We start from the raw sequence: 25,038 nt of genomic DNA, 5'->3' as shown, positions 1-25,038 counted from the left end.
CCCCACTGAACCCCTTCTCTCCCTCCTCCTGCAGGACATGGCTGCCACAAAATTCCTCATTGTGCTTGTGACCGGCATCATCCAGCACCTGCATTTGGTCAGGGAAGAGCTGGATGAGGCCACGCGGGTGCGCATGCAGCAGCATGCGGAGCAGCTGAGCCAGGAGATGGCTCGGATGCTGCAGGAAGTGGAGCAGAGTATGCAGGAACAGGGAACCCAGGAACAAGATGGTTTGGCCCGGGTAGCACTGCTCTTCAGTGCCTTGCTCCCGTGGCACTTGTGGGGCATTACTGGAGTCCTGCTCCTAGTCTTCATGCTCTGCTGTTGGATCCGCAAAAGGAGCCGTGAGGTGGACCATAGCGGAAAAGTGCAGAGTTCCAGCTGCAATACAGAGCAGGAGGAGGTAGAAAGTGACGGAGAAGATCTGGATGACGAGAATGATATTCCCAGGATTTTTGCAAAGCCCACCCAGTGGTCAGTGCCAAATCTGGCCTACCGGAATTGGGTGGTAGAAGTGTTGGTGGGTGACCTCCTCCGCGTCTTCCAAGAGCACTTCTCAAATCGTTTCTTCCCGGTGCTGCAACCAGCCATCGGGGTGGGCAGGGCCTTTGAAGGCTGGAGTTTTGGTGAGGATGATGCTGTCTACTCTCTGCTGGTGCCCCTGCAGCCCCCGCGTGGGCATGTCTTCCACCTGGAGCTGGGCACCATGAGGGAGATGCCACTGAAGGACTCTTGCATCCGTGGGCTCTGGTTTGCTGATTCACTGGGCTTTGCCTTCCCAGGGCTCCTGGCTTAATCCCAGTAGGCAGTTCGGCCTCACAAGGCTCTTCAATCACCTTCCCGCAGCGGGATGGTGGAGAGAATCTGAAGGGTAAAAGCAGGATAACGTGTGGGTTGAGAGAGGACAGTCGAGGAGGTAAAGCAGAAGCCACACTCATTCACTACTCCCCTGGTCTACTGAGCCCTGATCACCGCTTGTGATGGCCACCAACTGCATTTAACTCCGTCCACCAAACTCTCTGGGCTCAGCCATCCACCACACTCTCAACAGGATTGAAAACCTCCGCATAAAGATCAGGACCAATCTACTAAAGCAGCTGTTCTTGCAGGATGATGGCACAGATGTATGGTTCTGTAAGGAATCAAGGGTAATCTCTAGATCAGTCACCCCGTGTCGCCTTTATGGGCAGCTTCAACTTCCCAGCTGCTAACCAGGACTGTCAGCAGACATGCAGTGGTCCAGCAAATTCCTGAAGCCCACGTCAAAGATACCTTTTGGACATTGGTACTAAGGCAGCCGACGAGGAAAGGTGCCCTCCTAAACCTGTTGATTGTACGTAGAAATGGTCTTTTGGGTGAAGGGATGATTGCTGGCTTTCTTGGCCATAGTGATCAAGGAACGGTTGAGTGGGAGAACGGTTCCGGGAGAACAGACTTGAGGCTGCTCAAGGAACTAGTTAGAAAGGTCCCCTGGGAATCTGCTTCCAAAGGTATTGGTGTCCATACATGCCAGCCCCTTTGTCAGAGTCATTTGGTAAGAGCACAGGAGCGGGCAATTCCAATGTGTGGCAAGTCAAGCAAGAGGGGTAGAAGGCTGGCTTGGCTGACCAGGAATCTCCTTTGGGAGTGTAGGTGACAAACCAAAGTGTATGGGCTTTGGGAAGGTATCTAGGGGACTGGGTTGCTGGCACGCTCTATACGAGTCAACGACGTGCCCTGTCAGCCATCCATCTCCTGGGGTGCATTAGGCAGAGCATAGCTAGCAGGTCGAAAGAAGGGATTGACCCAATTTCCTCAGTAGTGGTGTGGCCTCACCTAAAGTGCTGTGTGCAGCTTTGGGCTCCACAATATAGGCAGGATATAAGAATTAATTAGACTGTGTCCAAAGGAGGGCAACAAGGATGGTGAAAGGACTAGCAGCCGTGTCCTTATGAAGTGCGGCTGAGGACACAGGGTTTGTTCTGCTTAGAGGAGTGGACAAGGGTTGACCTCACTGCTGTCTACAACTTCCTCAGGACATGGAGTCGAGAGGGACTTGCTGATTTCTTCTCTCTGGGCCCTGGTGACAGGATGTGAAGGAATGGCTTAAAGCTGCATAAACAGAAGTTCAGATTGGCTCTCAGGAAAAAGTTCTTCCCTGAGAGAGTGGTCAAGCAGTGGAACAAGCTCCTCCCAGGAAACGGTCATGGCCCCAAGCCTGTTGGTGTTCAAGAAAGAACTGGACAAGGCTCTTAGATATATGACACAGAGTTGTGATGAATGGAGTTCAATCTAGTTGGTGTCCGCTCACAAGTAGTGTTCCCCAGGGATCAGTAGGGGGCCTGTTCTCTTTAATATCTTGGTCAGTAATCTGGATGAGAGGATCGAGTGCACGTGCAAGAAGTTTGCAGATGACACCCGGCTGGGCAGGAGTGTTGATCTGCTTGAAGGTAGAAAGGCTCTACAGAGGGATCTGAAGAGGCTGGATTGATGGGCTGAGGCCAACTGCATGAGGCCAGGTCCTGCCCTTGGCTCATACCACCCCCATGCAATGCTTGGGGAAGAGTGCCTGGAAAGCTGCCTGGCAGACAAGGACCTGGGCGCTTCTCCCTGGTGGCCAAAATGGACAAGAGCATCCTAGCTTGTATGAGAAGTAATGTGGCCAGTGGAACTAGGGAAGTGATTGTCCCTTTGTACTTGGCCCTGTGAGGCCACAGCTCACCTAATGTGTTCACTTTTGGGCCCCTCACTCCAAGGAGGACATTGAGGTGCTGGAGTCCAGCCAAAGAAGAGCAGCAAAGCTGGTGAATAGTCTGGAGATCAAGTCTTATGAGGAGTGGCTGAGGGAACTGGAGCTGTTTAGTCTGGAGAAAAGGAGGCTCAGGGGAGGTCTTATCACTCTGCAAAACTATCTGAAAGTGGGTTGTGTCGAGGTGGATGTTGAGCTCTTTTCCCAGGTAGCAAATGATAGGACAAGAAGGAACATCCTCAAGTTGCACCAGGGTATGTTTAGATTGGATATTGGCAAAAATTTATTCAATTCAATCAAGTGTTGCAACAGACCGCCCATGGAAGTGGTTGAGGCAGCATTCCTGGAGCTGTTTAAACAATATGTAGACATGGCGCTTAGGGACATGTTTTAGTGTTGGAGTTGGTAGTGTTAGGTTTGCGGTTGGACTCAGTGAGATTAAGGGTCTTTTCCTACCTAAACAAGTCTTTGATTCTACGAGTCTGATGTCATAACCATTTTTTCATCCAATAAACTGTGCACCCAGTGACACTGTAATGTTCTCTCTTGGATACACTACATAGGAAATGTAAGAAAATCTGCTCAGGTTGGCACATAAGCAACCTGCAGCCCTTTACCTCTGTGCCCAAGATTTTGCTGTAAGCTGTGGCCATGCAGAGCTGCAAGACCCTGCCTTGCAGTGCAAGTGGAGAAGCGAAGCCCAGGAGAGCAGCCCAGCTGCATTTTCCTGAAGCTACCCCTGAACGCAAGGCGAGAAGGGGTTTCTGGGTTCATCGAGGCTTGCCCTGGGGTCCATTTCTCAGATTTGACAGGAGACGGAGGAGGGAAAATAATGTTTTCCCAAGCAAACTCCCCTGTGGGCCCTTTGCAGGCTATCCTCACTTGTCCCCAGAGGCTCTTGAGCAGGAGATGGCCGTCTGCCAGCTCCTTACATCCTGACCCACATTTCCTGAGAACTCAGCAAGGCAGAGTTTCACAGACAAGAGGAAATCCCTAAACAGCATGCAGGCCAGAGTGTGGAAAGGTTTTGCTGGGAGGTTGGATTTGGTTGGTTTGTTTGCTTTTTTCCCAACTTCCCCATGAGTGTATTTGACAGCTTGCTGTCCCTGCCAGCACGCGATCCCAGCGGAAACTGGATCTGGAAGGGCTCTTCCTGCCTAGAGGAGGCTTCCCAGGAGTGAAGCAATTTACCAAGTGCTGCCTTTCACTCCCCGTCCCTTGCTGTGTTTCACCAAAGGCCATGTGCAGTGGCAAGCTGCAGACCGGTTTGCTGATGGTTGGCTACTTTGTCTACCTGCTGGTGGGTGCGGCTGTGTTCCAGGCACTGGAGAGGACCGCTGAGAAGCAGGAGAAAATAGCAGCTGCTCAGATGAAAGAGGCTTTTCTGCAGAACTTCACCCACCTCACGGTGGCAGAGATGGAGCAGTTTATGAAGGTAAGTGCCAGCCCTAAGGAAGACCTTTCTCCCTCCTGTTTCCCCGTGATGTTTTCTCCTAGTCAGCCTTGCTACACAAATAACTTTCACTGCCTTCCGATTGATGTGGTCATTTGTATTATTTTACTAGACCCCAAGCCTACTCTCTGGTCTGAGCCCGCAGGTCACTCTGATTGGGGTCTTGCCTCCTGTTGACTCAGCTTTCGGTGGGGCTGTGCTGGTCTACAATGGGTGGCATATTAGGAAAAATGAGGCTGGCTGAAATGGATGGGCGTGGTTGCCACTTAAATGGTGTCATGGATAGCACAAAGGGACAATATGGCAAAGTTTGAAATACTCTGTTAAGTGAAAAAAAAAGAAGCCTAAATCACTACAAGGAGGGTGGCATAGTTAGGGTTTACTTTTTGAAGGTGCTGCAGAAGCGAAACAGGTAGCCTGGCCAAGGGAAAGGTGTTTCTGGTCATGGCACAGGAAGCTGAGAATGAGCATGGTTGTCTCCGCATCTTTAGTATTTCCCAGCTCTGTCTTCTACAATGCAGAATAAAATGCGCAGTGCAAATAGCGTTGCTGTAAGCATTTGGGCATGGGAAACTAATGGAGCTCTCAAGGGGCCAGTTTGCAGGATAAGGAAAGAAGGGGAAGAACTGGTATTTTAATAACACAACCAGCAATCCAGCCCCCCGTTCACATATGCATGCACCCTCTTCACCTTGGATTGTTCTTTATTTGCAGGTAGGAGAGGAGGAAAAAAAAAAAAGAGGACCTTTTCAAGGCAATGAAATTTTTGTACAAGGGCTGTGGAATAATTTCTGTTAGCTTTGATTTTCTGGGACACCAGCAAAAAAGATAGTGAGGGAGGAAGATGGGCGAAGACTTTTCTGCTGCAGTTTATTCCAGTTTGTGTCTTGCCTTTGGCAGGGCTCAGCCCTGGATTTTATCTAGGCTGTTCCTGTACGTTGTAGTTTAGCCCTGCTTGGGACCAGACTACGCAGTCTCTCTTACTCCCCAACCCTCCGAGAGAACAGGGAGACATAATATAAGAAAAAGGCTCAAAGTTTGAGATAAGGACAGGGAGAGAGCCTTAAAGTGACTGTGACGGGCAAAACAGACTCGACTTGGGGAAAATTATTTGTTTATTATTAAAAGCAAAGCAGGATAATGAGAAAGAGAACAAGATAACCTCCCCCCACCCCTCCCTCTTCCCGGGCTTAACGTTATCTCTACCAGCTTCCCCCTGCCCCGAGCAGCACAGGGGGAAGAGGGAATGGGGATTATGGTCAGTTCATCACACATCATTTTATGCCGCTGCTTCATCGTCGGGGGAAGCACTCCTGACATTCCTCCCCTGCTCCAGCGTGGGGTCCCTCCCACGGGCTGCAGTCCTCTGTGAAACTGCTCCAGTGTGGGTCATCTCTTCCACGGGGTGCAGTCCCTCCAGAATGGCTGCCCCAGCGGGCCCTCCACGGGCCACACCCTCCTTCAAGCATCCGCCTGCCCCAGCAAGGGGTCCTCCCCAGGCTGCAGGTGGATCTCTGCTCCTCCGTGGGCTTCCATGGGCTGCAGGGGGACAACCTGCTCCACCATGGTCATCACCACAGGCTGCAGGGGAATCTTGGCCAGGAGCCGCATTACTGCTCCCCCTCCTTCTTCACTGATCTTGGCATCTGCAGCCGTTCCTCTCAGAAGAAATTCTTCACAACAGGCAGGCAGATGCCTCTCAGGATCTTTTCACATTTCATTCACTTCTCATCTCCTCTCCACTTCTTGCAGCCAGGCCAGGCCTAGTCGGGCCCAGACGTCTTCCTGGCGGGAGGCCAGAGGGTGAGGCCTGCAAGGCCCACAAGGCTCGCGCCTCCCCCTCTCTGCCCTTACTCAGCTTCCTCACATCTTCTCTCCTTCTTTTTTTTTTTTTTTTTCTGTTTTCCCCTTCTTAAATACCTTATCACAGAGGTGTTACCAGGGAACATTTTTCTATCCATTGGCTCCGCCTTGGCCAGCAGCGGGTCCGCCCTAGGCCCGGCCGAGTCCACTGAACAAAGGGGAAACAACTTCCAGCAGTTTCCTACAGAAGCTGCCACCGTAGCCCCCCCTCACTAAACAAAACCAGAACACTACAAACCAGCCTGCCTGTCAGATGTCCAGTCCAATGTTCTCTGTTTGCTAAAGACAGGGAAAGCCGGATAGTATTTTGGTTTTGTTTTTTTTTTTAACTTTAAAAAATATTAATAGCACTTAGAATTAAAACCGAGCAAGAAGGGAAGAAATGCATAACGTGATAGATTATGGGGTTGCAGGGGCTTGGGAGAAACATCTAGTCAAATCCCCTGTGGCAGGGCAGCCTCAACTCAGCCCAAACCTTCTCTGACAGATGTTCATCTGACCTCATCTCAAAGGCCACCAGATAAATATGCTCATGTGTGTCCATGCATGCCGTTGGAGAAGAGTGTATATGTCAGGCTGAATTCTGATTGTGGGCACACCAAGAGTAACGCTCTGCAAATCAATGGACTTGCTCTGAATTTAAATATGCGTCACTAATCAGAGTACAGCCTTAAAATGAAATTCTCTGTGTATGTCGCGTGCACCCTGCTGTAACTCATTGATGCCCAACTGGGAGGGATCAGAGTCACTGCTCAGTGTGCCTGCATGCAGGTGGGTGATTAAATCCTGGATCCACCACTGCCATCTCAAGGGAAACTCAAAACCAGCAACTAGCCACTCCGTCACTGTCGTGGTTTTGTTTAGTAGGGGGGGCCTAAGGTGGTAGCTTCTGTAGGAAACTGCTAGAAGTCGCTCCCCTTTGTTCAGAGGACTTGGCCAGGCCTAGGGCGGACCCACTGCTGGCCAAGGCCGAGCCGATTCATAGCAGAATGTCCCGTGATAATGCCTCTGCAATAACGTATTTAAGAATGGGAAAACAGGAAAAAAAAAAGAGAGGAGAGAAGATGTGAAGAAGCTGAGCGGGGGCAGAGGTGCAGAGGGGGAGGCGCAGGCCTCATGGGTCTTGCAGGCCTCACCCTCTGGCCTCTCGCCAGGCGGCCAACTGGGCCCGACTCGGTCCAGCCTGGCTGTAAGAAGTGGAGAGGAGATGAGAAGTGAATAAGATGTAAAAAAGATCCTGAGAGACATCTACCAGCCTGTTGTGAGGAACGGCTGCAGACGCCAAGGTCAGTTCAGAAGGAGGGGGAGGAGTAATGCGGCTCCTGGCCAAGATTCCCCTGCAGCCTGTGGTGATGACCATGGTGGAGCAGGTTGTCCCCCTGCAGCCCATGGAAGCCCATGGAGGAGCAGAGATCCACTTGGAGCCCGTGAAGGACCCCACACCAGGGGAGGTGGATGCCTGAAGGCAGCTGTGGCCCGTGGAGGGCCCGCTGGGACAGCTGTTCTAGAGGGACTGCAGCCGTGGAAGAGATGACCCACGCCGGAGCAGTTCCACGAAGGACTGTGGCGTAGGGGTGGGACCCAACGCTGGAGCAGGGGAGAAATGTGAGTAGTTCTTCCCCCAACCATGAAGCAGCGGCATAGAACAACATATGATGAACTGACCGCAATCCCCATTCCCTCTTCCCCCCTGTGCCGCTCAGGGAGGGGAAGGTAGTAGAGATAATGTTAAGCTTGGGAAGAGGGAGGGGTGGATGGAGGTTATCTTGTTCTCTGTCTCATTACGCTGCTGTTTGTAGTAATAAATGAATAGTTTTTCCCAGGTCGAGTCTGTTTTGCCCGTGACGGTAACTTTAAGGATTTCTCCCTGTCCTTATCTCAAACCTCGAGCTGTTTTTCCTTCTATTTTCTCTCCCTGTTCTCTCGGAGGGTGGGGGGAGTGAGAGAGAGACTGCGTAGTCTGGTCCTGATCAGGGCTGAACTACGACAGTTATTTTGGCGCCCAACGTAGGGCTCGAGGAATTTGAGATAAGGATTGAGTTGCAGTGGACTGTCTTGGTCTGCCATGTCCTAGTCATCTATCGGATCACTTTTTCCAAAGTACTTAGCCTAAAAGAATCGAGGTCCTTGACGACACTAAAAGAAACAAGTTCTCCTAACACCCATTACAGCAGTCAGCATAAACAGGGCATAAGACTAATACTCAAAACCACTATTTAGCTGCTACTCAACTTTGTAAGCAAAGGTGTGGATAGTGTCAGAGTATCACTGAGGACGGGTGAGTGATATTCACAGGAAAGGAGCAGTAATTGGCTAAATCTGTAGTATTCTTGCAGCAAGCACACAAGAAAAGCTGCCATATTGATAGCAAACTTTGCTTTCCCTCCCGGAATCTGACTGAAGCCATTCAGAATGGAGTATACCCTGTTGGAAACGAATCACAGATTGAAGACAGCAACTGGGATTTCAGTAACTCCTTCTTCTTTGCAGGCACAGTTGTCTCCACAATAGGTAGGTCTAATGCTTTCCCCGTATATGTGTGAGTGTGATGCTTGTTATGTCTGGTTATTAGGATCTGAATGGATAACACTTTCAAGGATGAAAACTCCAGCCCTTAATTGTCATGGATGGTGAGCAGCAACAGACTTGATCCTGAGACCTCACCACTGCACAGCTCTTTGTGCATTATTTTGGCTTGTGAAATACCGGTGGCCTTTCATATTATTTCCCACTTGTTTCTTCTTTTCAAACCACCTGTTAAAATGTTTGCTGGCCTGCCAGTTGTGGGTGGGAAATAAACTTCACTTTCCTGGTCTTTGTTCTAGGGTCAAATAGGCTTTAAATCCGAGACTGCTGTAAAGCATAAAAGACTGGTAGGAAAGAAGTGAACTCTGCTGGCACATGAACACTGTCTCAATAACCTGTGCTGAGCTGCTGGTGTACATGGTGAATTAGTAATACGACTGGAGGAAAAAAATGGGAAAGGGGCAAGGCAAATGCTGAAACTTTTACACTGCTGCTTCAAGCCGTTCTGACCTTTTCAGGGACTGCTTGCTCTTGCCTGCCTCTCCCTTTCTCTCAAATATACATCCCAAAATTGCAGGGCTGCCAAATTTAAGCATAGCATCCACACTGTTGGCTCCTGCTTTACACTCTCATGCAGTGAAAGCCAAATCTATGCTTTTGCAGAATGAAGCTGAGGCCTCACTCCCACTGAACCCTAGGCACAGCTGGTCCACTAACCTGAGTGTGACATGTCACAAGGGTTCCAGTGGTGTCCCAGCATCCTGTCAGGTGTGTAGGTGTTGCAGGAACCCATGTGGAGACCTCCTGCTATAGAAGAAAGGAAAAAAGAAGGCTCCAAGGAGACCCTATTGCAGCCTTTCAGTACCTAAAGGGGGCTTATAAAAAATATGAGGACAGACTTTTTACCAGGGCCTGTTGCGACAGGACAAGGAGTAATGATTTTAAACTGAAAGAGGGTAATTTAGATTAGACATAAGGAAGAAATTTTTTACACTGAGGGTGGTGAAACACAGCACAGGTTGCCCAGAGAGGTGGTGGATGCCCCATCCCTGGAAACATTCGAGGCCAGGTTGGCCGGGGCCCTGAGCAACCTGATCTGGTTGGAGATGTCCCTGGTCCTTGCAGGGGGGTTGGACTGGATGGCCTTGAAAGGTTCCTTCTACTCAAACTATTCTATGATTCTATGACCCTTGCACTCAGGGATGTACCTCTTGGGCTCTAAGAGGAACAAAGTCTCCAGTCCATTAAAGGATATCTTTGGAGTTCTGCAGCTGTTGTTCCACTACTTAGATAAATCCTCTTTTAGTAGGACTTTAAGAGAAATATCTCTCTGGCATAAGTAAATCAGCCACCAGTAAGGTCTGGACTAATTAGCACTGTCTGTTCTAATGCACGCTGCACTGCCTTCAGGACTGGAGCCAGTATCTGGACATACCAACTTACTGAAATCTAGCTGGGGAGGTCACTAACACACAGGAAGATGGACAAGAAGCTGGAGATGACTGTATGTGACTCTGACATGGCAAACAGCCTGAGACTCCAGCCTTGATGTCTTCCAGGTCCCCAGAGTTCTGGTTTCTGTCTTTCCCTGTATTTCTCACAGGATGGAGCATGTTTTCCATAACTGCTTTTTGATTGTGCTTTCATTTCATTTTTGGCATTGGTACTAAGGCAGCCGACCAGGAAAGGTGCCCTCCTAAACCTGTTGATTGTACACAGAAATGGTCTTGTGGGTGACGTGATGATTGTTGGCTTTCTTGCCCATAGAGATCAAGAAACGGTTGAGTGGGAGAACGGTTCTGGGAGAACAGACTTGAGGCTGCTCAAGGAACTAGTTAGAAAGGTCCCCTTGGAATCTGCTGCAGGAACTGGAGACAAGGACCTAAGAACAACATCATGTGGTCTGGGTAGTCCTGCTCTTTGGTGCCTTGCAGCAGTGGCACTTGTGGGCCATTGCTGGAGTCCTGGTCTTGTTTTTTGGGCTTTGTTGGTGGCTCCGCAAAAGGAGCTGTGAGTCAGACAGGAGTAGCAAGGAGGAGAGTTCCAGCAGCAACACAGAGCAGGAGGAGGAAGAAAGTGAAGGAGAAGATCCAGATGATGAGCAGGCTATGGCCAGGATTTTTGCAATGCGTATCCAGTTGTCAGTGACAAATCCGGCCTACCAGAATCCGCTGGTAAAGGATCTGGCAGACGATCTCATCCATTCTCTTCCAAGAGCCTTTTTAAAATCATGTCTTCCTGCTGCTGCAACCAGACATCGGGATGAGGAGTGGCTACGAAGGCTGGAGTCTCTTTGAGGATGATGCTGTCTACTCTCTGCTGGTGCCCCTGCAGCCCCCGCGTGGGCATGTCTTCCACCTGGAGCTGGGCACCACGAGGGAGATGCCACTGAAGGACTCTTGCATCCGTGTGGAGCTGCAGTGCAGCTGCGCAGGGCAGCAGCTGGTGGAGAACATGCTGTGCTTCCTCCACCACCCCGAGGAGGAGCTGAGGAGGAATCAAGATCCTAGCCGCCTATGCACCCTCTGCACCGGTACCTACCTGGATGCGCAGAAAACTGCCTGCTGGTTCCAGAAATTCGTCAGCTCAGCCTGGGTGATGATGCCTCAGACTCATCGCTATACAATGCAGGCGCTGCCCTCTAGCCCTTCAGGGCAAGTTGAGGCTTTTTCGGCAGAGTCCTGTGACTGGAGTGCTGTGATAGAGGCTTCCAGGCTCTTCAGGATAGAGGGGCAGGGCAGGTGAGGCGGAGGTGTGGTGCTGGATGTGGAGCAGGGCTTGGACTGTACAGCGCTTGCAGCTGAGGACGACATCTTAGAATCATAGAATCTTTAAGGTTGGAAAAGACCTCCAAGATCATCACTTCCAACCATAAACCTAACACTGCCATGCCTACTAAGCCACGTCCTGAAGTGCCACGTCTACACGTTCTTGGAACACCTCTAGGGATGGTGACTCCTCCGCATCCTTTGGCAGCCTGTTCCAGTGCTTGACCACTCTCTCAATAAAGAAGTGTTTCCTAATATCCAACCTAAACCTCCCTTGACACAACTTGAGGCCATCTCCTCTCGTCCTATCACTAGTTATTTGGGAGAAGGGACCAACACCCGCCTCCCTACAACCTCCTTTCAGGTAGCTGTAGAGAGCAATAAGGTCTCCCCTCAGCCTCCTCTTCTCTAGAGTAAACAATCCTAGTTCCCTCAGATGCTCTTCATCAGACTTGTTTTCCAGACCCCTCACCAGCTTCGTTGCCCTTCTCTGGACATGGTCCAGCAACTCAATTTTTGTTCTTGTACTGAGGGGCCCAAAACTGAACACACTAGTTGAGGTGCGGCCTCACCAGTGCCAAGTACAGGGGCACAATCACTTCCCTGCTCCTGCTGGCCACACTGTTCCCGATACAAGCCAGAATGCTGTTGGCTTTTTTGGCCACCTGGGCACACAGCTGGCCCATGTTCAGCCAGCTGTCTACCAGCACCCCCAGGTCCCTTTCCCCCGGGCAGCTTTCCAGCCATTCATCCCCAAGCCTGTAGCATCACGTGGGGTTCTTGTGACACAAGAGCAGGACCTGGCACTTGGCCTTGTTGAACTTCATACGATTCATCTCAGCCCATCCATCCAGCCTGTCCAGATCCCTCTTCAGAGCCTTCCTCCCCTTGAGCAGATCAACACTGCCGCCCAATTTGGTGTCATCTGCAAACTTAGTGAGGGAGCACTCAATCCTCTCATCCACCCATTCATAAACATATTAAACAGAACTGGCCGCAGTACTGAGCCCTGGGGAACACCACTTGTGACCGGCCACCAACTGGATTCGATTCTTTCAGCCACAACTCTCTGGGCTCAGCCATACACAACTCTCTCAACATGGTTGAGAGCCTATGCATAAAGATCAGGGCAAAAGCTACTAAAGCACATGTTCTTACAGGAGTCTGCTATGGATCAGCCAGCCAGGATGATGTGTGGTTCTACAAGGAATCAAGGGAAATCTCTAGATCAGTCACCCGATGTCATCCTTATGGGCAACTTCAACTTCCCAGCTGCTCACTGAGACTGTTGTAGAGAGACATGAAGAAGACCAGGAAGTTCCTGAAGCCCAAGTCAAAGATAACTCTTTGACATGGGTACTAAGGGAGCTGACCAGGAAAAGTTTTCCTCCTAAACCTGTTGATTGTACATAGAAATGGTCTTGTGGGTGAAGTGATGGTTGGTGGCTTTCTTGGCCATAGTGATCAGGAAATGGTTGAGTGGAAAATCTTTGGTGATATGGGTAAAACTGTCCGCAGAGCTACTAGCCTGGATTCTGGGAGAACAGACTTGAGGCTGCTCAAGGAACTCGTTAGAAAGGTCCCCTGGGAATCTGCTTTCAAGGGTATTGATGTCCATAAGTGCTGGCCCCTTTTTCAGAGTCATTTCGTAAGAGCACAGGAGCGGCAATTCCAATGTGTCACAAGTCAAGCAAGAGGGGTAGAAGGCTGGCTTGGCTGACCAGGAATCTCCTTTGGGAGCTTGGTGGAAAACCAGAGTGTAAGGTCTTTGGGAAGGTATCTGGGGATGGGATTGTTGGTACACTCCACAGGAGGCATGTGCCCTGGCAGCTAAAATGTCCCATCTCCTGGCGTGCATTGTGCAGAGCATAGCTAGCTGGCTGAAAGAAGGGATTGACTAAGCAGAGAAAGAGCTGGGGGTGTTGCGGGAAGTGGCTGTCCCCTTGTACTTGGCCCTGGTGAGGCCACAGCTCAACTAGCCTGTTTGGTTTTGGGTCTCTCACTCCAAGGAAGAGGTGGAGGTGCTGGAGCCCGTCCAAGGAGGAGCAGCGAAGCTGGTGAATGGTCAAAAGAATGAGTCAAATAAGGGGCGGCTGAGGGAACTGAGGTTGTTTAGCCTGGAGAGACCTTTCTGCTCTCTACAGCTACCTGAAAGGAGGTTGTGGCAAGCTGGGTGTCACTGTCTTCTCCCAGGTAACAAGTGATAGGACGAGAGGGAAAGGCCTCAAGTTGCTCCAGGGAAGGTTTAGATTGGATATTAGGAAAAATGTATTCACTGAAGGGGTTCTGAAGCATTGGAACAGGCCACCCAGGGAAGTGGTTGAAGGCAGCGTGCCTGGAGGCATTTAAAAGATGAGTAGACGTGGCGCTTAGGGACAGGGTTTAGTGGTGGAGTTGGCAGAGGAAGGTTTGCGTTCGGACTCAGTGAACTGATGGGTCTTCTGCAAGCTGAATGACTCTGTGATTCCACTTTGAGCTTGCCTGGTGTGCAGTGAGGGGAGACGACCTCTGGCAGGCAGATGATACTGAAGCCAAACTGAAGTCCACGCAAGCTCCTCTGAAGCAAATTAACTGTAGTGCAGCCTTAACCGTAGCACTAGGGCAGCTGCGGGGCGCTGAGCTGAGGGGCGGCTGAAGAGCGGGGTGGGGCAGCAGGCGTGGCTGTGATGCGCTCAGGCCCCTGTGACAGCAGAGGGGACGGGTCACAATGGGGACGGTTACCAGGGGCTGCGGCAGGCAGCGCTGCCCCAGTACGGCCTGGTCCAGCGGTGAGTGTGCACGCGGTGGGAGGATGGGCAGGACGAGGGCCGGGGCAGAAACATGTGGAACGAGGGTCTGGGTTATCGTCCTGTATCGAGGGCCCAGTGGCTGGTGGGAGCGCCTTGGGAGGGCAGGGTGCTGCCGCTGCCAAGGCTGGGCACAGGCCTTGCTGCCTCCCAGCTCCCTCACCCCCTCTCCTACCTGCACCCAGGTCCCTCTGCCTCCCGTCCCTGCTCCCCCCGCCACCAGCTCCCTCCCTCCCCGCCCCACTGAACCCCTTCTCTGCCTCCTCCTGCAGGACATGGCTTCCACAAGATTCCTCATCCTCCTTGTGACCGGCATCATCCAGCACCTGCAGATGGTCGGTGACGAGCTGGATGAAGCCACGCGTCAGCGCATGCAGCAGCGTGCGGAGCAGCTGGGCCAGGAGATGGCTCAGCTTCTGCACGTACTGGAGACGAGGACCCAGAAGCAGATGATGGGGGACACAGTGAACCAGGAACAACACCCTGTGGCCCGGGTAGTCCTGGGCTTTGCTGCCTTGCAGCAGTGGCACTTGTGGGCCATTGCTGGAGTCCTGGTCTTGCTCTTCGGGCTCTGCTTGTGCCTGCACAAAAGAAGCTGTGAGTCAGACAGAAACAGCAAAGAGGACATTTCCTGCAGCAACACAGAGCAGGAGGAGGAAGAAAGTGAAGAAGATCCAGATGATGAGCGGGCTATGGCCAGGATTTTTGCAATGCATATCCAGTTGTCAGTGACAAATCTGGCCTACCAGAATCCGCTGGTAAAGGATCTGGCAGATGATCTCATCCATTCTCTTCCAAGAGCCTTTTTAAAATCATGTCTTCCTGCTGCTGCAACCAGACATCGGGATGAGGAGTGGCTACGAAGGCTGGACTCTCTTTGAGGATGATGCTGTCTACTCTCTGCTGGTGTCCCTGCAGCCCCCGCATGGGCATGTCTTACACCTGGACCCAAGCAGTCTCTGGCCCTGCTTCAGCCTCCTCCTCGCCTGACAGGGAGGACACCAGTGAATTCCTCACCTGCCTTCACAGACCCCTGAGCCAAGCGAGGAGGGTGCAGGGAAGCGGCCATCAGCAGTGTGCAGCAGATTCTCACACCCATAAATCTCAGAAATGGCAAACATTTATGAATGTCTGTTGGTTGTTGCTTTGGGGTTTGTTTTTAGCTTGTTTCAGGTTTTTTTTTTGTTTTTTGTTTTTATAGGATAGTAGGGGTGGAACAACAAAGAGGGGTGCGACAGGAAGAGGGGCTGGGCTAGGGAGGTCATGGGGTTCCGGGGCGGCCGGGTGTACGGGTCTCGCATAGTATAAAAGGCTTTGTGATGCAGCAATGAATCGGCATTTGGAGCTAGATGCAGTGTGTCCGTCTCTGTGTGTCCCTGCTCTGGGAGGGCAGACGAGACGGGTCTGAGTGCTAGTATTCAGGATCTCTTAAGGAGCAGCCTGGAGAAGAACGCTACAAGTGGTGACCCCGACGTGATGACGGCCTGGCCGGGTGAAGAGGTCCTTGAGGTAGCTGTGTGCTACAAGAGAAGAAGGACGGTTTCTGAGGAAGAAGGGAACGGTTCTCAAAGAGGGTAAAGCGTGCTCTTCGGGAACGCGTGTGACACCTGAGATATCATGGCATCCATGGAAGCAGTGGTGAGCGCGTTAAAAAACTTAGCATGTCAGGTGGGAACTGAGGTGCATGGGAAACCTACCTGCACGCTTCTCCAGTGGATGATGTGGCGTGGTATGGCTCCGAGTCCAGGGAGATGTTTCCATCGGAACACTTCAGAGAAGGCTGGTGAAGAATTATTTCAGTCTGCCTGTGCAGGAAACAAAGAAGCTGTGGCGTTCCTTCCTGCCTGGGGAGCTGTATGGGACACTTTTAAGGCGGCATGAGATCATCACCAGGCATTAACTGGTGCAGTCATGGGATTTGCAGATCCATCGCCCCTGGGGGAGCAAGAGGAGACATCTCGGAGCGAAGGAAAGTGTGAGAAAAGCAAGTTAGAGGGTGACTCAGGGGATGGGAGGTCCGAGGCAGAAAATTTGGCGGAAACTAAAGAGGAGCAAAATCTGCTGGTTGCACCAGTCGGGGCTGGGCAACGTGGACAGTATAAAGGTTCCTTGGGGTTAACACCATCTGGGGAAGTCGTGGGGTTTCCGGGATGGACTCACCCTGCCGGAACGGGGCGGGAGGTGAGAGGAGGCCCTTTATCCACACTGATGTTTTCATGGGCGGTGATCGATCGTGTACCATCATTTTCGCTAGATGTTTTCAGAAATTTGCAAGCCGGACGATCACCGTGCTCAAGTTGTCGTTTGTTGTTATTGTTAATGATACTGAAGTGGTGGTTTGTTGTTTTAATGCTCTGTAGAGGTGCTGAAGCATTTTGGGTTCCTTCTTTACCCAGAACTGATGTATGGCTCACGATTGCCAGTCTCACCAAACAATCAACCCTATGTTTGTCTATGACCAACCCCAACAACCCATTTTCTACATGCTTGGTGGGGGTGCCTTTGGACAATGAGACGTGGCCGTCGCTAGTGACTTCATTGCCAAGCATGGGCAAGGGCAGGGTTGACAACTGGGATGCGATCATGCCACAGTTACCTGGGGCAGTTGTAGAACCCCAAGAATTAGAACTCTTGGGTTCTATAAAATGGATTATTGTGTGATGTTCAACTATAGCAGCAATAGATTTTTTATTATTAGCACAAAATCATGGTTGTCAGGATTTTGATGGGCTTTGCTGCATGAATCTGTCTGATCATTCGGAATCTATTCACAAATGTATTCAAAACTTGCAAAAAGGAGTACAAAAACTGTAACAAAGTGATGATTTTGATATATTCAGAAATCTTTTTGGTGGATTGATATAAGCTTATTACAAATAGCTGTAGGATGCTTATTCATTCTTCTTATACATGTATTTTGATCTGTATTCCGTGTGGTAGAATGTGTGCAAACTTTAATAGATAAAGCGTTGAAACAAGCCTCTTCTCATAAACAAAGAAGGGGGAGATGTGGTATTTCTCGAGCCAGTACGGTGTCAGTGAAAGCAAACTGACCTTGGGGGAGGGATACAATCATGCTCGCAGGAAGAAGCCATGGAATGAGAAGGGAAGCTTTAAGATACAAGGCATTCTTAGCAGAATTTATGGCTTGTTTCAACAGAGGCCTGCAGAAAACTAGGCACTGGCCTTGTAGGTAAGAAAGTTACTGCAGTTGTTATGTCTGTAATAGTAGAAGAATGCTGTAGTAGAAAATTACTAGAAGGTCTGAGAGACTTGCAAAAGCGCTGTATGTATTGAACTATTTACGTTTGACAGGAGGAAGAGACTCCCCTCCCATTGCAATTCAACATAGAAGGAAGCTCAGAAGACAAAAGGGGAAAGTTTATCAGCATGCATTTGAATCAGACTGCAATGATCGGGTGGAATTTTGGTCTCCTGGTGAAATTATAGCAGCCAGTTTTTTAGCCCCGGGAGTAGGGGTTGCAAGTGCTTTAATGAATCTGCGAAAGTGGGATTGTTGGCTGGCGAAACAGAGTAATTTAACTTCACTAGCCCTAGGTGGCTTGCTTAGCGATGTTGATAGCATACGACATGCAACGCTGCAAAATCGAGCTGCTATAGATTTTTGTTGCTAGCACATGGACATGGTTGTGAAGATCTAGATGGGATGTGCTGTATGAATTTATCTGGTCACTCTGAATCGATCCATAAAGCTATACAAATGATGAAAAATCAAGTTCAAAAACTGCAAGTTAGTGATGGTCTAGGATGGTTAGACAGGCTGTTTACCAAATGGGGAATTATGGGATGGGTCAGAGATGTGTTAAAAATGCTGGGAATTGTTTTGTTGGTGTTATTGGTTTTGTTACTAATTGTCCCTTGTATACTCAGTTGTTTAGGAAAGACGATACAGAACGCAATGGCCAAAGTCTGGATTGTTCAAAAACAAAAAGAGGGATTTGTGGGATATTTGGAAAGCAATGGACATATAGTGAACAATCCAGACACAGTGGGACTGTTTAATCTGTGAGTCAGAGGCCTCTGCAGGCAGCAGGCCATCGATGTAGTGGATGGGAATTTGAGCAAGTGTATCAATGTACGCGAATGTAGCGAAGTGAGTTATGCGGATGGGAATATGGGTGAATGTATCGAAGTGAACAGGACCTGAGCACAAGGGACAAAGCGAGAATACGTGCTGAGACGTGACTGTATCCAGTATACATTTTTAACCAATTAAATTATTGCTTTAGGAATACGGACAGCAAATGTGGCCAAGCTTTTGCAACTTTCCTGGCAGCAGGGGGAGTGCGACACTCCTTTGGCATCCCAGGAAACAATCAGGGACAAGCAGTAGTGGAGAGAGCCCATCGAACTCTAAAGCAGCGCTTGCAATGACTTAAAGAGGGGGGAGAGCTGGACAGGTGGGAAAGCTGCCCAATTGCTATATTGCAAAGAGCGCTTTATTCCTTAAATCATCTGGAGGGGCGCATAAGGGATCATTTAGGCGGTCCGCGGTATCCTATAGGGACCGTACAAGTACGGGATCCTCTTTCGGGAGCTTGGGATAAGCAGCCAATACCCCTGTTAGTGATGGGATATGGTTATGGTTGTGTACAAACAGCATCAGGGCCAAAATGGTATCCGGCCCAATGCATACGACCTGCCCCTGTCAATAACACTTCTAACAGTGACTGACTTTTCTTTCGCAGGTGCTTACAAGTTTACTGATAGTGGGAGTATCTGGTTGCAATTGTACGGGGCAGGGAGAAGCACCATCCAGCCTGGTCAAATTAGCGGTCATCTGTGATGGTCCTCTGCTGAATCAATCGATGGTGTCACAGGACGATATCAAATGGAACACCACTTGCCGCTTTGAGAACGTGACGGAACGAGGGAGCAGTGTGAGTCCACACTATGCATACTGTAGTGGGAATGGACCAAGACCGTCCTGGACCATGATTGGAGAGTACAGGTGTTGAATGGACACGATACTCGGTGGACTTGGCGGGCTATTGGGTTGGCTGATTGGCATTAGTGTCGCTCTCTGTGCACTGCCAATCCTGTTACGCATGCTACAAAATTTAGTGTCTCGCTGGACAGTTGGAGTGGCAGTTGTATATCAGCCGGACTTGCTTATGGCATAAAAAGGGCGGAACGCAATTGCATCGGCACTATCAACACTGCTAACTGATGTAGATTCTATACGCTATGCTACCTCACAGAACCGCTGTTAGCCTGCAGAGCACATATTTGACAGACCTTGTTGCATGCGCTGGCCACGTGTGCAGCAACGTCTGGTCAGTACTCTTTCACTGAATCTGCTGAGGGGATAAACAGAGGTGGCTCGGAGCGGAGGAGAGAGAAGGAACAACAGGGGACGCCCTGAACGTGCTGTGTCTGCCTCCTTTCTCTGCTCTGACCTGGCTGATCATCATCCTCTTGCTCGGCAGTGTCTTTGATGTAGTCGAGTTAGTAACAGAATAGATCAGTAGACTTGCTTACGGCATAAAGAGGGGGAAAATATAGGATAGTAGGGGTGGAACAACAAAGGGGGGTGCGACGCGAAGAGGGGCTGGGCTAGGGAGGTCATGGGGTTCCGGGGCGGCCGGGTGTACGGGTCTCGCGTAGTATAAAAGGCTTTGTGACGCAGCAATGAATCGGCATTCGGAGCTAGATGCAGTGTGTCCGTCTCTGCCTGTCCCTGCTCTGGGAGGGCAGACGAGACGGGTCTGAGTGCTGGTATTCAGGATCTCTTAAGGAGCAGCCTGGAGAAGAACGCTACAGTTTTCAATAAGACCTGTGGCATTTACAGTGCTGGAGACCATGATTTGATTTTTTTTCCTCTCAGTCCTGCCTAGCTCAGTCTCAGAAAGCTGCCTCCACCCCCCTCTTTCCCCTAGTACGGTGTGTGTGATTTTAAGGGTTTTAGAGGGTAACAGCCACTCTCTCTGCCCAGCTTGTGCTCGGGAGCTGGGATAGCAGCTGACCCCTCCAGCTTTAACCTGAAAGCAGGCAGGGTCGTGCAATAGGGTGACTGAGCTGTGGTGTACCGCCAGCAGGTTATCTGCCAGCACCATTCCCAAAATCATGTCCTAGCCCATCTGAAAGACTCAGCTGTATGGCTGGAGTCAACTCACAGCTGCACAAGCTCTAGCTACTCTAGCTAGCATCAGAGTGAAGTTGCTACTAACGACTAGCAACTGTTGCTGAGGCAAGAGCTTCGGAGTCGGCAGCACAGTGCAGCGCGGCGAGGGGATTCCCGAAGCGGGCCACCAGCGGTCAGGCCACTCTCCCGGTTATAAAGAGGGCCCTGGGGAGCGCCCGTGACCTGGAGCGCAGCACGGCAGTTTGCGAGTTCAGGGCGCATCAGGGAGGGCGCCGACCCAGGGCATTTGCTGTTCCTGACTCTCAGGGCAACATGTCCAACACCCGCCTGAGAGCAAAGGCTGCAGCTCCAGCCGGGAGGCCTGCACCGGCTCCCCCTGCGGCAGTCGATGCCTCCGTGCAGATGGAGCTGCCGAGGGGAGAGGCTGCGGTGCAGACCTCGGGCTGCAGGCAGTGCCTGGCCCCTACTCGCGGGGCAGGGGCAGGCGGCAGCCCTGACTGCAGAAGGTGTGCCCCGGTGGAGGAGCTCCTGCAGCAGGTGGCTGAGCTGCAGCAGGCGGTCAGGAGGCTGTGGGACATGAGGGAGGCGGAGAGGGAGCTGGATACTTGGTTCCAGGCACAGTCTGCACCGGAACCGCAGCATCCAGTGAACCAATCTAAACCCCCCCCACTGACACGCGACGTAAGCAAGCAGGCAGAAGATGCCAATGAATGGAAAGCTGCAAGGGCAAGGCGCAGCAGGAGGAAGAAGCACCTTCCCCAGAACCCCGAGGTGCCCCTGCAGAACCGCTTTGCCGCTCTGCAGACTGAAGAAGTGAGACCCAGCACCTCGAGGGAGGCACGGGAGCCGTGCAAGGTAGCCCGACCGGCTCGCGTGATAACCTGCGCTACCAAGAAAAAGAGTGGTAGTAGTGGCCGACTCCCTCCTGAGAGGTACGGAGGCACCCATCTGCCGACCCGATGCGCTCTCTCGGGAGGTATGCTGTCTCTCAGGGGCTCGTATCAGGGACGTGGCCGAGAGAATACCTAGCCTCATACGGCCCACCGACTATTATCCACTACTGGTGTTTCATGTGGGGGCCAGCGACACAGCCGGCGGCAGCCTGAGGAACATTAAAAGGGATTTCAGCGCCCTGGGTTCAACAGTCAAAGACTCTGGGGTGCAGGTGGGATTCTCGTCAATCCTCCCGGTCGAAGGGCAGGGACCTGAAAAGGCCAGACGTATCTGGCAGGTCAACTCGTGGCTCAGGGAGTGGTGCTACAGCCAGGGCTTTGGGTATCTAGATCACGGGGCGTGCTTTGAGAAGCCCGGGCTGCTAGGGGCGGATGGCATGCACCTAACCGAGAAGGGGAAGAGTGTGTTTGGTCAAAGACCTGCCAGACTCGTCTGGAGGGCTTTAAACTAGTGTTGCTGGGGGAGGGGGAGCACAGTTCAGCCCACTGCTGTCAGCATGGCGCCAGTGCCAGCACCGAGTGTCCAGAAGCTGAGGAAGGATCTCAGGTATGTGCAAATGAACTTAAACTGCGGTCCAAAAGAACTCCTGTCGCTCCAGCCGGCAAGTCGCTTTGCTCGGGGCCCAGCTGAAGTGTCGATATACCAATGCACGCAGCATGGGGAATAAACAGGAAGAGCTGGAGACGCACGCACACGAGCAGGGCTACGACCTCGTTGGCATCATGGAGACGTGGTGGGATGACTGGTATGACTGGAGCGTCAACATGGAAGGGTATAGGGTTTTTAGAAAGGACACGAAGGGGAGACGAGGAGGGGGTGTCGCTCCCTATGTCAGCAACCGGCTGGAGTGCATGGAGCTCGGCCTGGGGATGGAGGAGGAGCTGACAGAGAGCTTATGGGTCAAGATTAGAGGACGGGGACAGACAGGGGTTGTTACGGTGGGGGTCTGTTACAGGCCGCCTGGCCAGGAGGACAGAGCAAACGAGGCGCTCTATAGCCAAATAGGAGCACCCTCACGGTCACGGGCCCTGGTCCTCATGGGGGACTTCAACCACCCTGACATCTGTTGGAGAGCCAACATGGCAGGGCACAGGCAGTCCAGGAGGTTCCTGGAATGCGTGGATGACAACTTCCTCCTGCAGGCAATAGAGCAGCCGACAAGGAGGGGTGCCATGCTCGACCTTGTGCTCACCAACAGGGAGGGGCTGGTGGGGGATGTGAAACTGAAGGACAGCCTTGGCTACAGCAACCATGACACGGTGGAGTTCAAGATCCATGGGGCAGCAAGGAAACTACATGGCAAGCTCTCAGCCCTAGACTTCAAGAAGGCGGACTTCGGCCTCTTCAGGGACCTGATGGGCAAAGTGCCATGGGAGGCGGCCCTGGAGGGAAGAGGGGCCCAGGAAAGTTGGTCCACATTCAAGGAGCACCTCCTCCAAGCTCAGCAGAGGTGCATCCTGATGAAGAACAAGTCGGGCAAAAAGGCCAGGAGGCCTGCGTGGATGACTGGAAGAGAGGGAACATAACTCCCATTTTTAAAAAGGGGAACAAGGAGGACCCGGGCAACTACAGGCCAGTCAGCCTCACCTCTGTGCCTGGCAAGGTCATGGAGCAGATTCTCCTGGAAACCATGCTCAGGCACATGGAGAGCAAGGAGGTGGTTTGTGACAGCCAACATGGCTTCACCAAGGGCAGGTTGTGCCTGACCAATTTGGTGGCCTTCTATGATGGGGTGACAGCAATGGGTGTCATCTGCCTGGACTTGTGCAAAGCTTTTGACACTGTCCTGCATGACATCCTTCTCTCTAAACTAGAGAGACATGGCTTTGATGTGCGAGCGACAGAGAAACGTACGACAAAGACTCAATATGAGTAATAAGCGTAGTTCGATTTATTAGTCCCGGGTGCACATATTTATATTGCTAAGATAAAATATGCCTACTAGTCATTGCGTGATTGGCTTAAGCTCTAATGGTTACATTTGCATATCCCTCCTACTTGCAGTTAGTTAACCTGGAAAGTCCCGTACTTTTCATGTTTTCACTTTCTCAAAGTTATTTACGATCTTCTTCAAGGTTGCTTCATTTACTTTCTCACAGGAAGCTTCATTACTTTCTCACAGGCGGCCTCATTATTTTCTCACAGGTGGCTTCAGTACTTTCTTACAGGCGTCTGTAGCGATGTCCTTGAGGCCCGCTGCTCACAAATAGAACAATTCCATTTGGTCTGGATTGTTCACTAAGTGTCCCTGATACTCCAGGTATCCAACAAATCCCCCTTTCTGTTTTAAACAATCCAGACCCACTTATGCGCTAATAACAAAAAATCAATGACTGCTAGATTCTGCAAAAATATCATGACGCATACTATCCATGTCTTCTAATAATCCTGATAACATGCTAGAGGTTAAATTCATTTGCTTTTGTGCCCAACAAGCTAATTTATTTAAGTTAGCTAAAGTTTTTGCAGTTGCTGGCCAAGGAACAAATAAAGATAATGCTATCCGCTCAGCTGTACCCAACAGGGTTAAATTGCTGTCACAATGGGGAGTCAATACTTTTAGCAATCTTCTTGCTCGAGTATGATACCGTAATATTCTCATAGATGGAGCAAACATTATCAATTTTCAAAAATAACATGGTCCTCCTATGGCCTTTTTTGGTACTCCTGACCTTATTTTACTACAATATCAAGTAGGTTCATGTAAGCCTCTATTGAATCTCCCCTTTTTTTTTTTTTTTTTAAGCCAGATTGTCTGTATTGAGTTGTTATTGTGCACCTGTACGAGGGAGCGGCTGGCAGGAGAGATGCTGTGCTTCCTCCACAACCCCGAGCCGGAGCTGAGGAGGAATCGGGATCCTAGCCTCCTAGGCATCCTCTGCACGGGTACCAACCTCGACGTGCAGAAAACTGCCCGCTGGTTCCAGCTACTGGTGAAGGCAGCCTGGCTGCTTTTGCCTCAGTCGTGCCAATACCGTCTAAAGGTACTGCCCTCCAGCCGCTCCTGCAAATTCCAGGTGACAAGAAGATCCAAAAAAAGCCCCCTTATTGAGTTGATGTTTGGGGTGCAGCAAGACAATTCGGACATCTTTGTGAGCAGTGAGAGTACAGAGGCCCTCTTCACCCCAGCGACAATGTGGCCGGAGAGCTATGCTGTGGCAGAGGCAAAGTTCTTCAGGCACGTGGCCAGGCGGGCCCCGCATGACAGCTTCCACCTCAACTGCCTGCAGCTCTTCGCCCGCATCCTGGTGGGCATAGGCTTTTCCACCGCTACCTTGAAGACAGTTGTGATGCACCTCCTGACCACCATACCCCTGTCAGGCTGGCGCAGGAGGGATCTCCTGCCACGGCTGCAGGACATCATGCAGTACCTGCACCTCTGCCTGGAGAAGAAACGCCTTGACCACTTCTTCTTAGGCAATGAGAGCGTTCCTGAGGAGATCGTCTTGCCCCCAGACTTACAATCGGCTGAGCCATTCAACCTCTTCCAGCACCTGCAACAGGATCCGGATGCCCATGCCAAGGCACTGCAGGAGTTCAATGAGCTGCAAGATCAACTCTCAAGGCTGCTGCTCTATGGCCGCTGAAATTTATGCACAGATCTTCCGTTGTGGGTCTCACAGCTGACGACAGACAACGACCTCTTACTGCAGGGAAAAAAGGGGAGAATGCGGGACACAGGAAGGAAAGGGAACACCCTGCGCGGCAGCCCTCTGCCAAGAGCAGCGTTGTTCCCCTCACAGCAGTTGGCGACAACTACAGTGGCGACAAAGATGAGTTCCGTCCTGCTTTCCCCTCACGCTGGGGCTCTCAGGATGACGATTTCACACGGGCACAGAAATACTTGCTGGCAG

The 25,038-nt window shown here is 51.2% G+C and overlaps 1 protein-coding gene and 1 long non-coding RNA gene across 3 annotated transcripts in view; both read left to right on the top strand.

The window, feature by feature from the left end:
- LOC147600436 (uncharacterized) overlaps positions 1–25,038 on the top strand; it is a 759,986-nt gene that overhangs the window by 199,623 nt on the left and 535,325 nt on the right. The gene's annotated exons all lie outside the window — the stretch shown is intronic.
- LOC147600445 (inositol 1,4,5-trisphosphate receptor-interacting protein-like 1) lies at positions 38–24,771 on the top strand. Of its 2 annotated transcripts, XM_086748813.1 has the most exons (4): positions 134–367; positions 437–740; positions 11,323–11,327; positions 23,950–24,771. In XM_086748813.1, exons 1-4 carry the CDS (start codon positions 134–136, stop codon positions 24,769–24,771), a joined length of 1,365 nt encoding a protein of 454 aa, XP_086604939.1. The 2 variants fall into 2 exon arrangements, with proteins under 2 accessions (XP_086604938.1, XP_086604939.1); XM_086748812.1 differs by having other exon boundaries at positions 38–740.

Source organism: Chlamydotis macqueenii, chromosome 5 (assembly GCF_036417535.1).
Source record: "Chlamydotis macqueenii isolate bChlMac1 chromosome 5, bChlMac1.mat, whole genome shotgun sequence".
NCBI classification, from domain to species: domain Eukaryota; kingdom Metazoa; phylum Chordata; class Aves; order Otidiformes; family Otididae; genus Chlamydotis; species Chlamydotis macqueenii.
The sequence above is the reverse complement of the archived record's forward strand: the minus strand, read 5'-3'. Positions and strand labels throughout refer to the sequence as shown.